Source organism: Phalaenopsis equestris, unplaced genomic scaffold (genome assembly GCF_001263595.1).
Source record: "Phalaenopsis equestris unplaced genomic scaffold, ASM126359v1 Scaffold000114, whole genome shotgun sequence".
NCBI lineage: Eukaryota > Viridiplantae > Streptophyta > Magnoliopsida > Asparagales > Orchidaceae > Phalaenopsis > Phalaenopsis equestris.
The window spans coordinates 832,691-845,846 of NW_018164556.1; the positions used below are offsets into that span (position 1 = coordinate 832,691).

The 13,156-nt window shown below is 35.3% G+C and overlaps 1 protein-coding gene across 1 annotated transcript in view; it reads left to right on the top strand.

Annotated features, from left to right (window-relative positions):
• The window catches only part of LOC110020966 (BURP domain-containing protein 3-like), a 5,304-nt gene extending 1,997 nt beyond the window's left edge, over window positions 1-3,307 (top strand). The window contains exon 5 of the mRNA XM_020719273.1: window positions 3,280-3,307. Coding sequence (XP_020574932.1) covers window positions 3,280-3,307 — 28 coding nt within the window. The remainder of the gene's footprint in view (window positions 1-3,279) is intronic.
• Window positions 3,308-13,156: the final 9,849 nt, after the last annotated feature.

Here is a 13,156-nt window from a genome sequence, read left to right on the forward strand (position 1 = left end):
GGCGTGTCCACCGTGTCGCCACCGGCTGTCGCCGCCTGGAAAGCAGCTTTCGCCGGAGATAGTTTGACTGCTGTCAACTTGGCCTTTTTTTCAGTGTATATATTAAGATTTTGTTTATTTATTTTAAATTTTAAGTGAACTGGTTGGTGTGGACAAAGATATTAGGGTCGTATTCAAAGAAAATATTACGTCCGAAATCTCTGATTAAAATTTGATGACCGTCAATTATATAAAATAATATTTTGTTATAAAATGTAGAAAAAATCATTAGTTTGATCCGGTTTGATCCGGTCGTAGCGTACAACACAGTACATTCATGTTGTGCTAAGTAAAAAAAATCTTGAATAAATAATTCGATGTGAAAGTCATAGTGTACAATATAATTATATTAAAGAAAACCTTCATTAAAGTCATGATAATCAAAATTGGTTGAGTTTTTCGACCCTATCATGATGTTTAATATTATAATATTGAATATTTTTCTTTAATATAATCATATTGTACTAAGCAGAAAAATATTCAAATAAACAATTTGATGTGAATGTCATAATATAAAACATAGTTGTCTATGATAATCAATATGAGCCGAGCTTATCTGTTTTTTAGATTATAAAATAATATTTTTCATATTTAACACACGTCAAATTTTAATTAGAGTTCGAGATCCAAATGTAATATTTTCACTTGTGTGCAAACCATCATAATTAGTCTTTAAATAAAAAAAAAAGGATGATCTCCATCCACCCATATTATAAAATTTTTTTAATACAATTTACATTAAAATAGGCTATTTTAAAATACATATCATTACTTTGGATGTCATGTCTATATCATATCTCGATACAACAAATCTTTTGAATAATTATTATATAATAATTTGATTGTTTATCTGATAAATTAACTTTATGGAGAGAGAGCATATGCCGAATAAAATTAAAAATATGCATCACAAAAATATTTTCAATATAAAATATATCTAAATATGTTAACATAATTGAACTGTCATCAACAAATTTTTGTGATGAGGAATGAACCTCAATGTATTTTGAGCAAGAAATATTTCAAATTCAAATTCAAATTCAAATTTAAGATTATATGAGCCCTGATTTCAAGAAATTTATAGTCAAAATGAACATCATGACAATACAAACTCGATAAAACTAAAAATAATTCATCGAAGTTCAAAATAACCTAGGTTGAATATTTAAATGCGTTGGTGCATCGATTGAAATGCTAAAAAATCTTAAAACTTTAGCATTATTTAGTTAAATCGAGCATCTCGACAAGAGGAATCCAACTAGCCAATGATTATTCAATTATGATGTCATTAAGACACTAAAATGTTTGGAAAAACTATTTGTGATTGAGAGATTAAATGTGGATTGCCCGATGAAATTTATCAAAATGTCCCTCTAAAAAAACTGCTAATAGACCTTTGTTCTTCACTTCTAGGGGTAGGGAAGAGAGAAAAGAGTAGGGTAAGTGCTAAAACTTAACTCTTGAGTCACCAGTCACCAATGATCGTTGTCGATCAACAAAAATAATTTGTTGCCATTTATAGTCATTATAGTAACCAACTAAAGTTTTTGTAGCCAATTATTGTTGTTGCAATCACCAACATTATCTTGTAATCCCATATGAACTGACCCTCTTTTAGGGTCAATTGTGGTGCCACAAAGGCAAATGATTCTTATTTTTATCAACCGAGGGGATAATGAATTATTGTAACTCAATCCTCACAAACATTCATAAGTCATTCACATTCTCAAATACTTAGACATAATCCTTCGCAAGGTTTCCTTTGTACTGTACTCAAAATAATCATTACCTAAGTTGGTTAATCTTGTGCAACTGTATTATAGCGAAATAATTAATGTTATTATATGCCCCGAAGTAAGATGGCTCACTGAAATCTCGCAAGCCTGTGAAACACCACACTTAGTTTAATAAATTCACGAAAGTCTGCAAATAGGTCAGCAGCCTGGCATGATTATTATTTTTATACATTCTAAGCATGATGTTTATATTAAAACACCAAAATATGAGTGATATGTAAGGCTATAAAAAGTGCTCTTTATTCGCAAATAATTTATGTTCAGCGCGTTAAAAATTTGTATTTGATTTATTGGTTAAGCAAATGAGTTGAACACATAATTTTTTCGAGTTGGAACTATAAATAAGCCGAACACAAACTAATGTATGTTCGTTCGTGTTCGGCTTATCATGATTTGAAATGATTAAATAATTAAATAAAAATGTATTTTTTTATGTGTGCATCATGAATGCGCCTCTACGAATCTCGAGATGATTCAACAAATTAGGAGACATAAAAGTGCATCTAAGGAGGTTCCACTGGTATGAAACCAAGGGACCATATGACTAGATAGAACCTCCTGAACTGAGGCCAGAGGCCGATCGGATGTAGGCCACCTAAACTAAAGCAAATCAAGTCTAGCAAATGCATCAATCTGCCTATCTCTCTTTACACCAAGATTTACCCAAGAGCAAGAACACCGAAGAAGAAGAAATACGTACAAGAGAAAAAAACCTATTTCTCTTCTGTCACAAGCTAACAAGAAGTAATCAAGAAGAGCAGCATTCTTCTTCCACTATCTTCTTTTCCCTTCTGCAGAGCACGCAAAAACAACACCTTGCAAAAACACCTGCCGAGGAGAAATATCAAGGGAGTAACGACTCCTCCCTCTTGATTGAACCACCAGACCTTCAACAAAGACGCGCAGAGGGAGCAAGGTTTCTGTTTCGCGAGCGAGAGTCGGAGATAGGGAGCACTTCTTTTTCTATTCGCGAAAATGGGAGCTTCCTGTTTCGCGAGAGAGAGAGAGACTGAAACGAGAGGGTTCTATTTTGTTCACGAAAGAGAGACAGAGACAGGGGAGGAAGTTAATGGGAGTAGTTATGGTTTTTTTTTCTTTTGTTTTTCTCTACCGGGCTCCACACTCAACAAATCTTCCACTTGGAGACCGGTACACATACTCCAACTTCTTCTTCCTCAAACTGATATCCTCCACTAGTGGCGTAGCCTTTTTCTTCAAATGTGTTATCCTCCACCTCTGCAACTCAATGCCATTATCTTCAAGCTAGAAGACCAACTGAAGCTGCACACAACTTCAGTTTCTCCAGAGTAACACCATTTGTCAACATATCAACAGGGTTCTGGCTTCTACAAAATTTCTCAAGCAACAACTGTCTGTCATCTAACAATGACCGTATGAAGTGATACTTGATCTGAATGTGCTTAGTCATGCACTGAAATGCTAGATTTCTGGCAAGGTATATGACGCTCTGACTATCACTGTAGAGAATGATCTTATGATTCTTCTAGCCCAATTCTTCCAAGAAGCCCTGTAGCCATATCATCTCTTTTGCAGCCTCTGACACTGCTATATACCCAGCGTTTGTGGTAGACAATGAAACTGTCTTCTGCATATTAGAGCTCCACGATACTGCAGTGCTACCAAAAATATAAATATAGTATGTAGTACTTCTTCTGGTATCAATGTCCCCAACTATATTAGCATCAACATAGCCACGTACCTCTGAACTCTTTCCTGAGAAACACAAGCAAGTTTCTGCAGAGCCTCTTAGGTACCTCAAGATCCACTTCACTGCTTCCCAATGTTCCTTTCTAGAATTACTCATGTATCTGGTAACGTCTCCCACTACATGGGCAATATCCGATTTGGTGCAAACCATAACATACATAAGTGAACCAATAGCTGAAGCATAAGGAACCTTACTCATGTGATCTTGTTCCTCTTCTGACCTGGGTGACTGATTCTTGCTGAGACTGAAGTGACTTCCCAAGGGTGTGCCAACTGGTTTGGCCTTGTTGAACCTGCTAGGTACCTTTTTCACATACTCAGCCTGAGAGAGTCTCAACATGCCTCTGACTCTATCTCTAACAATTCTCATACCAATGATTTATTTTTCCGCTCTCAAATCCTTCATTGCTAAGTGCTTTGACATCTTCTTCTTCGGATTATTGATATCCTCAATACTAACACGTGCAATAAGCATATCATCCACATACAGCAGTAGAATGATATAAGAATTGTCAAAATACCTGACATAACAATAGTGATCTGCCTGACATCTGTTGTACCCTGCACTGTGCTTGAAATTATCAAATTTCTTGTGCCACTGTCTAGGAGTTTGCTTCAGACCATACATGCTCTTCTTCAATCTGCAAATTGACTCTTCCTTTCCTGGTACCACGAACCCTTTAGGTTGGTGCATGTAGATGTCTTCTTCAAGATCCTTGTGAAGAAATGTTGTCTTCACACCTAACTGCTCAAGGGAGAGATCTTCAGTAGCCACCATAGACAGTACCATTCTGATGGTTGTAAGCTTCACCACACGAGAGAAAATCTCGGAATAATCAATACCGTGTTTCTGCTGAAAACCCTTTAAAACAAGTCTAGCCTTGTACCTTTTATTGCCATAATGCTCAGTCTTCACTTGATACACTCACTTTTTGTGTAATGCCTTCTTCCCAGATAGAAGATCTGCCAACTCTCAAGTCCGACTTTCAAGCAGAGAATTCATCTCCTCCTTCATGGCAAGCTCTCACTTGCTCGAATTTTCATCTTGCAATATTTCTTCATAACTTTGAGGTTCTCCACCACCTGTCAGCTGAATGTAGTTCAAAGATGGAGAATAACGTTGTGGAGAACGTCTAGCCCTTTCTGACCTTCGAACTAAAACTGTAGGGGTAGACTGCTCTGAAACTGACTGTGGAACAATAGGAGTGGATGCCCCTTATCCACTCTCCTCGTCAACTGCATCTCTGTCCTGCACTGTGTCCTCTGGTAAATCATCAAATCTTACCAACCCATATTCCTTCAGTGTTGTTTCAGAAACTGTACTGGACTTGTTCTTGTACATAAGCTTCTCATTGAAAATCACGTTCCTGCTCCTTATGATCTTCCGACACTGATCATCCCAGAAACGATATCCAAATGTCTTATCTCCATAGCCAATAAAATAACACTTCTTTGACTTAGCCTCAAGCTTACTTCGAGCATTAGGATTAATGAGAATATAAGAAAGACATCCAAAAGTCTTAAGGTGAGTAAATTTGACTTCTTTCCCACTCTAGACTTCATCAGGTAATTCACAGTTTAATGGAACAGATGACCCCCTATTGATCAAATAAACTACAGTACTGACAACTTCTGCCCAGAAAGTAGGTGATAGTCTGGCATGCAATCTCATGCTTTTAGCCTGCTCATTAATGGTCGTGTTTATGCACTCTGCAACACCATTTTGCTGTAGTGTCCCCGAAGTAGTCTTCTCCATTCTGATTCTCTGAGCTGCACAATACTCCTTGAACCCACCATCAATGTACTCACTACCATTATCAGACCTTAGACATTTTAGCTTTAAGCATGTCTCTATCTCAACCATGGTCTTCCAAGTTCTAAACACACTGAATACATCAGATTATACTTCAAGAAATAAACCCATACCTTTCTGCTATGATCATCAATAAATATGGCGTATTAACGAGAGCCTCCAAGAGACGCCACTGAAAAAGGTCCCCACACATCTGTGTGCACAAGATCTCGCTTTCCTGCCTTTGGCGTCCTGCCACCCTTCAAGAAACTGACCTTCCTCTGCTTCCCCATAATGTAACTCTCACAGATGCCGAGATTAACTACTTCAGTTATGGTAGCTTACCTCTGAACTGAAGTTCTTTCATACCTCTCTAACTCATGTGGTCAAGTCTGCAATGCCACAACTCTACTGTGCTCTCTTCAACAGTAGTATCAACATTGTTAATTAAACTAGTAAGCATATATAGCGTACATGTTTTCTTACCCCGAGCCAGTACCAGTGTTCCTTTAGTAACCTTCCAAGTGCTATCTGAGAACACTACTGCATATCCACACTCATCAAGCTGCCTAATAGAAGTGAGGTTCTTCTTCAATTCATGAATGTGTCAGACCTTTTGCAGAGTCAACTTGTTCTTATTTGGAAGTGCAATGTCAATATCTCCCATTCCTATCACGTTCAGAGCTTCTCCATCTGCCATTTATACTTTCCCAAAGTCGCCTGCAACATAATTCCATATCAATTTCAAATAGAAAGTTGTGTGGAAAGATGCTCCTGAATCCAGTATCCAGTCATCAACAAAACTATGAACTATCAGCAGTAGTACATCATGTGTTTATTCAGTTACCACATTTGCACTGTCATTCTCCTTTTTCTTAGGATTTCTGCAGTTCCTCTATTTAATTTGAAGATGGTGGAAGGTACATCTGTTGTACAACACCTGAATGATTTTAATACTATCACAAATCAATTATTGTCTGTGGAAATTAAATTTGATGATGAGATACGTGCACTGATCTTGTTGGCTTCATTGTCAAATAGCTGGGAAATTATGAAGATGCTTGTCAGTAATTCTGCAGGTAAATCAAAATTGAAATTTGAAGATATTCGTGATTTGATTTTGGCTGAGGAGGTGCGCAGGAAAGATTCTGGCGAGATCTTAGGTTCGAGTTTGGCAAGTCAAGGCCTAAATTCAAACAGGGGAAGATCAAAATCAAAGAACATAAGCAGGAGCAAGTTAAGGCCTGGTATCAGAGCCAACAACTGCGGATGAAGTGAAGGTTTCAGGGAGAGAGAAGTTCTTATAATTGTCGACGTGAACAACGATAATGTAAATTCCTCAAGTACTAAAATCCTCTGCAACTCCGTGGATGTAAACAAAGTTTGTCGAACCACTTAAATCAGTGTGTTCTTTTCTGGTGTGAATTTTCTCGTTCTATTTTTTTTTTCACTTCGTCGTCGATCGTTCTATTTTCAATATACCACAACACCTAATACAAGTCATTTAGTATCTTATATTCCAATTACTCTTTCATTATTGACTCCTTGAACACGACATTGCCCTCATGGTCGAGGAAGTCATAGAAATAATGAGAATTTGAGAATAATCTACGATCGATAAAGCAAAGCTTCTTACAACCTTGTCCTCAAGGTTTGTGATGCAATCACAAGAATCAAACCGGCAGGCAATCTTTGGACAAATAGAAGATGGAGAATCAGAAGAAATCTATGAATAAAACGAATAATGCTTTCGCGTAGAAGTAGCAATATTGGAGAAATGGTGGTGAATGATAGGAACTCGTGAATCACGCGGTCAAAAGATGTCGAGGAAACAAGATAAGGTAGATGTGTGAGATCAAGAATGAGGCAGTGAGAGACATTCCCTCATTGTGCTCCAAATGGAGTTATTTTTTCAATACAAGACTACTGATTCCTTCCTAATCAATCTTTTTAAGTGATAAACATTTAATAGTTTGATATAAGATATTAAGGAGCTTATATTACAATTACTCCATCAAATTCCATAAGAAAAGTAATTTCAATAAAAAGGCTTTCGTTTCAGTTATTATACTCATAAGAAAATGGCGTGTGCAATAAAATTGAAAATGCTCTACGACATGATGAAGAAAATTTGTGAATCAGACATAAAGCTCATTCGAACAAATTAATAGAACACGATAAAATTTACAGAAAATTGACAAATAAATCTGATTTGTCGTCAATACTTTTTTTAGCAAGCACAAAGTTCTATACAATTTATGTGAGAGATTTTCAAAATTCAAAATCAATATCATCCAGTTCCCCGATTTCAACTAGTTTATAGTCAAACTGATTGTCTCGACAAGACAACCCCAATGATACCAAAATTGGTGCAATCTAAGTCCAATCAAACCCATTAAAGCATATTTGGAGATTTTTAATTGTCAATTGAATGGTCAAATGAACTCCAAATTTAATATGATTATATTCAAATCGAACATCTCGATGAAGGGAATCCAACAAGCCTATGATTGCTTAATTTTAAGGCCATTAATGTATTCAAGTCACAGAAAGAAAAAAAATATCTATGACCAATAGAGATCAATATCGGCAATTCAATAAAGTGGTTGAGAAAGTAATTCGTCAAAGAACGAAACCATGATTCCCCTGCAGCCTATAAATAGATCCCCCTCATCACTTGAGAGGAGAGAAGAAGAGATTCCAGAGCTTGGTCTGGGTTGAAGACCCGACGACAACTTATGGCTTCTGTAGCCCACAACTACCATCGATCACCGCTCCATCGGTCACCGTCAACCACCAATGGCCATCTCTGCTCGCCGCAGTTAGCAAACCCTACTTGCTAACATCACAAATACAATTGTAAGATATAATGTTATATTAAAGACCTGAAGAAAACTTACAGCCTTCATAATTATGACCACCACTCATCTGCAACTATCAATCACCATCAATCGCCCCTGGTCGCCGCTGTCGACGAGCCCTGTTTGAAAATGTTGTATCCTAAATATGGTTGTAATGAATAAAGTTTTATTAAAGAATAGACAATAACTTTAGCCTCCATAGCCACCGACCACTGTCAATCACTACTCGTTGGTCTGACCACCCTTGGCCACCCCTGCTTGATAATGTTGTATACCAAATAATATTCACCATAAGAATTAAGCATATTTGTGTCAGATATATCAGACACAAATCCGATCATATTTAAGGTTTATCGTCATATTTGTGTTAGATATATGTCTGATTTTTTATGGGCTAGGCTCAGGAGATGTGCCAATAACATGTGTGGGTGTAGGTGCGGAAGCAGCAGGCGTCACAGGAAACGAGTCAACATCGGATGCGGGAGCAGGTGACCCGGGAGGATTCGCAACAGTAGGTGCGGGAGGAGGTGCCACATGCGAGGTAGCAGCAACAGGTGGGGGAAGAGGTGCACCATGGCAATTAGTTGAAGTAGAACTTCTAATAAAAAGTATAAATTTCTCAATGTCTCTTGGGTCATTACTAAAACTAGTGACAACAACACCTATTTTTCTTTGACATTATTCTTTATAAATAAAATACAATAAACAAACACAAAATAAGTAAATAAACACTTAATATAATGTAAATAACATTAATTGTGAATGCCTAAATAAATTTGTCATAATAACCAATTTTATGAAAAATAAGAGATGTCAAATACAAAATATACTTGTCTGATTCCACTCTGTCATACCTAAGTTCAGAAGGTGATTAACTCCACCAACATGGGATATGGATAAGAAACTAGCTTCTAGCTCTTGAACTAAGTTTCAAAAGTCAAAAAAGGAAAGGTTAACTTATTTTATGCTCAAACAAAAAAACTTTATATACATGAAATTATGAGTAGAACATGTATGAGAAGGCAGGAAAATAATATTTATTATATCAATAGAGTTTCTAGTAATAATAAAAATAGACAAAAATAATAATTAACATGAAAAATATAAGATTAGCAATAAAAGAGACATGATTTATTATATAATGGTGGTATAATGAATATCATCAATCATCAAATTAAACATGACATCAATTAAAGAGCATCGGATATTCTAAAATAACTCAACATATTACTATGCTCATGATTGTTATTGTTGATATCTCATATATGCCCTCAAGTATCCTCATGATTGTACATACCTAGAGTCGACTCATTAGACATTCCTAACTATCGTATTATAATGGTATATGTATTTTAGGCACTCACTAAGAAATGATGCTTGATGACTTGTATCAACAATTATTTAGAGAGAGCGAGATAGAGCGAGAGAGCGAGAGAGAGAGAGAGGTTCTCATTGAGATAAATGCACTACTGAAATACACTCCTGTTTGAAGATTGAGGTATAAATCTGATTTGTCGTCAATACTTTTTTTAGCAAGAGAGAGGTTCTCATTGAAGATTGAGGTTGAGACTTTAAAAGTGCAAACTCCTAATTTTCTTAAGAAACTTTTCTACAAGGCAACTTCCACGAAACAAGTCATTTAGTAAAACAGATTAAATAAGAAAGTATACAATACTAATTTTTTTATTTTAAATTTCCGTATTTTTTGGGTACTATTTTTAATATGAAAATAAAAAAAAAACTAAGATCACATCCATCTTCCTATCAACCTTAGTACCCCCTAAATGTTTGCTAGCAATCTATAAAGGCATCGCCGTTGATTCATCACTAAACATAAGCCCAACGCTCCTATAAACCCAACCAATTTGAAATTTTTTTCGGACAACAATTATCATCCATGCCCTAGAAAAGACCCAGTCGGATCCAACTCGAGTGCATTCTGAGGCTTAAGTTAGGTTGTATGTGCTATTGGCAAAATTATGAAAAGCAGACCATGTTAAATGTGGAAGAAGAGAAAATATTACATCAAAAGTCCTGATGCAGTTTCATGTGCGGATGATAATACTTAAGTGTTATTGGTACTATTATGGTGTTATTTTACTAAAATAACACCACAATACTATTAATAATACTTCCGATAATACCATCCGCACCTAATCCTGATGTAGGTTATCTGGATGTAATATTTCTTGCGGAAATAGAGGTTCATTGTGATGCAATACTAATACTACTTTCACTACTATTAATCTATTTCTCTTACTTATGATCATCAAATCAAACAAAAAAAAAATCGAAAATTGATGAATATTATAACCAACCGATTCATAGAAAATCAATCCAATTTTTCCCAATTCAACCCTGATTCCAATCAGCTTTGTGCAAAATTACTTGGACTTGGGTAGAACCAAGTGAAAACTGGTTCACAATTGGACCTGGCTACTAGAATTCTTCTTGGACAAGATTTTTTTAATGAGTATTCAGTTAGAAATTCAGGAGCAAGTTGGGCCAACCACTTCATCGGTTAACATTTATGGCGCTTATGAAGCCACTGGACTAGTTTATGGGCCATACTTCTACGACTCTTAATAGCTTTAATTAGTTGAAATAATTATTTCATGTGGTTGCACGATGAAGTGCGCAACTTCTACTATCATGAATTAATTATATGAAGGGCTTAAGCAAGTAATGTGGCCCAACAACCAATCAAACAAATTGGCCCACCAAACCCGAGCTCTAACCCACCCAATGCTCATGCCCAATCATTGTCATTCATTTCTGACCCATCGCCAGCCTAATGCAACAACAATTATTTCTAGAGTGCTGAGCCTACCAACCACCGCCTCGTTCTTAAGAAAAAATTTTTAGTACGTAACGCAGCGGTGTATGTGTCAGGGAGGTTATTCAGAGGGTATTGTGAGGTTATATTCATGTTATACATCCTACAATATATATATATATATGCAAAAAATAAGAATTTTTTCATAAAATTTTTATAAGACAATTACATTCCACACAATTCTTGCTTATTTACATACTTCGCACACATAACACTCAAATCTTTAACATCATGTAAACAACTATACCAACTTCTTAAAGATCACAAAATATTTTTTTTTTTTTTTTTTTTTTTTTTTGCATAAATCTTCAAATGCTTATAGGGAAAGTTCAAAATAATTACATTGAGTTGGCTTAACCTAGGGTTCTAAATAAGCCAAGCTGACTTAAAAACGACACTTAACAAACTCATAAATCGAGCTTTTTGGGCCTTGAGCCTGAGCATAGATTCAAGCTCATTTATTATACGAGATCAAGCTCAAGCTTATAGCCCGTCTAGCTAATTTATATTATTTTTAGCACATAAATTTTTTAATGTAGATTTAACAAATTCTATGAGAACAACACCAAAACTGTGCATTCGAGCTAACCTTGTGTCAGACATAATTGCCACACGTTCAACCCGAACAATTACACCCCTAATATAACATGTATGCTTTAGCATTGGGGCCAAAAATATCAATATAATGACTTAATTCATGTTTCAATCTTATTAAAGTGCTATTTAGACCTATACAATGTTAATCATGAACAAAATATAGTTATAAATTAATTAACTAATTTAACTTAAAAAGAATAACCTATGAGTTAAAATTACGAAGGCAAGGCATTGTATTATGTTCTATATTTCCCTTGTGTTGTGAAGTAAATTGAGAGATTGTTTGGTTAAAATTATAGTCTGAAATGATGTAAAAACATAAATGATTAGATAGATGAATATAATAATAAAAATGATTACAATTATTATTATTATTATTATTATTATTATTATCTTAAACAAACAATGAATAACATATAATTAAATAAAATAACAAATTTATCAATTGCATAGAACTAAACTTCATGGAACCGATTAAATCAAAAGCCCTTGCAACTCTTTCTGTAGTTCTTCAAAGAAGCGAAGGAACTACCAAATGGATCCTAACTGAGTACTTGAGAGATCTTGTGTGGAGGATTGAATAATCTAAGGGAAGGGGGAATGTGTGGTTCTGACCCTTATTGATTATTTAATTGATGACTTGGTGCAATGTTGTTCATTTCAATGTTAGCTTCAATCCAATCAATTTTATTGGTTCTCATCAATTTTGCTTTTGTGATAAGAAATCGAAAGCAGAACTTCCCTTACCCACCTCGCGGTCTGTTCACCTATTAATCATATTTATATTTTTCTTAAGTTCATTACTAATCATTGTATTTAAGACATAAATATTACTTGGTTGATGTTGGATATCCCTTATAAATGGGGCATATGAAGCCATTTCCGAATATGAAATATCACATTCACGATTTTGAAAGATCTAGCGGTGTTTCTCAAGACGGGAAGGAAATATTTAATAAATAACACTCCTCCTTACGCAGCGTAATTAAAAAAATATTTGGAGTGTAGAAGGAAAAATGGGTCATACGACGTGATTTGTTGACACATCAAATTTTTGAAGTAGGTGCAGATTATAGTGACTACAATGACTCTCCGCAACTACATTCAATAACACATTCTCGAACTGATATATACTTCAGCATGACTGACAATGATAATTTATAGGTTTCGCCAGAAGCATTTGAATATCACATAGAACAATTTATACCACAACCAGAAGCATAATCACAGAAAGTTTACACCAAGAATGACGAAGGTGCCGGAGAAATGATTGAATTGAGAGAGTGAATTACATAAGTCATTGTTGGATGTTGATTGGACGAATCTTGTTTATTTTTATATAGTTCATGCTTATTTTTTGTTCATTGTATATTTTATATTGTTTGTTCGAGTTTTTTAATTATTTGTTATTGGGGTTTTTTTTTTTCTTTTTTTTCCCATGTTTTTCTTTTTCTTTTGATGGATTTGTGAGGTCCATGATGAACCGTTTGATAATGCGGGCTTTTCT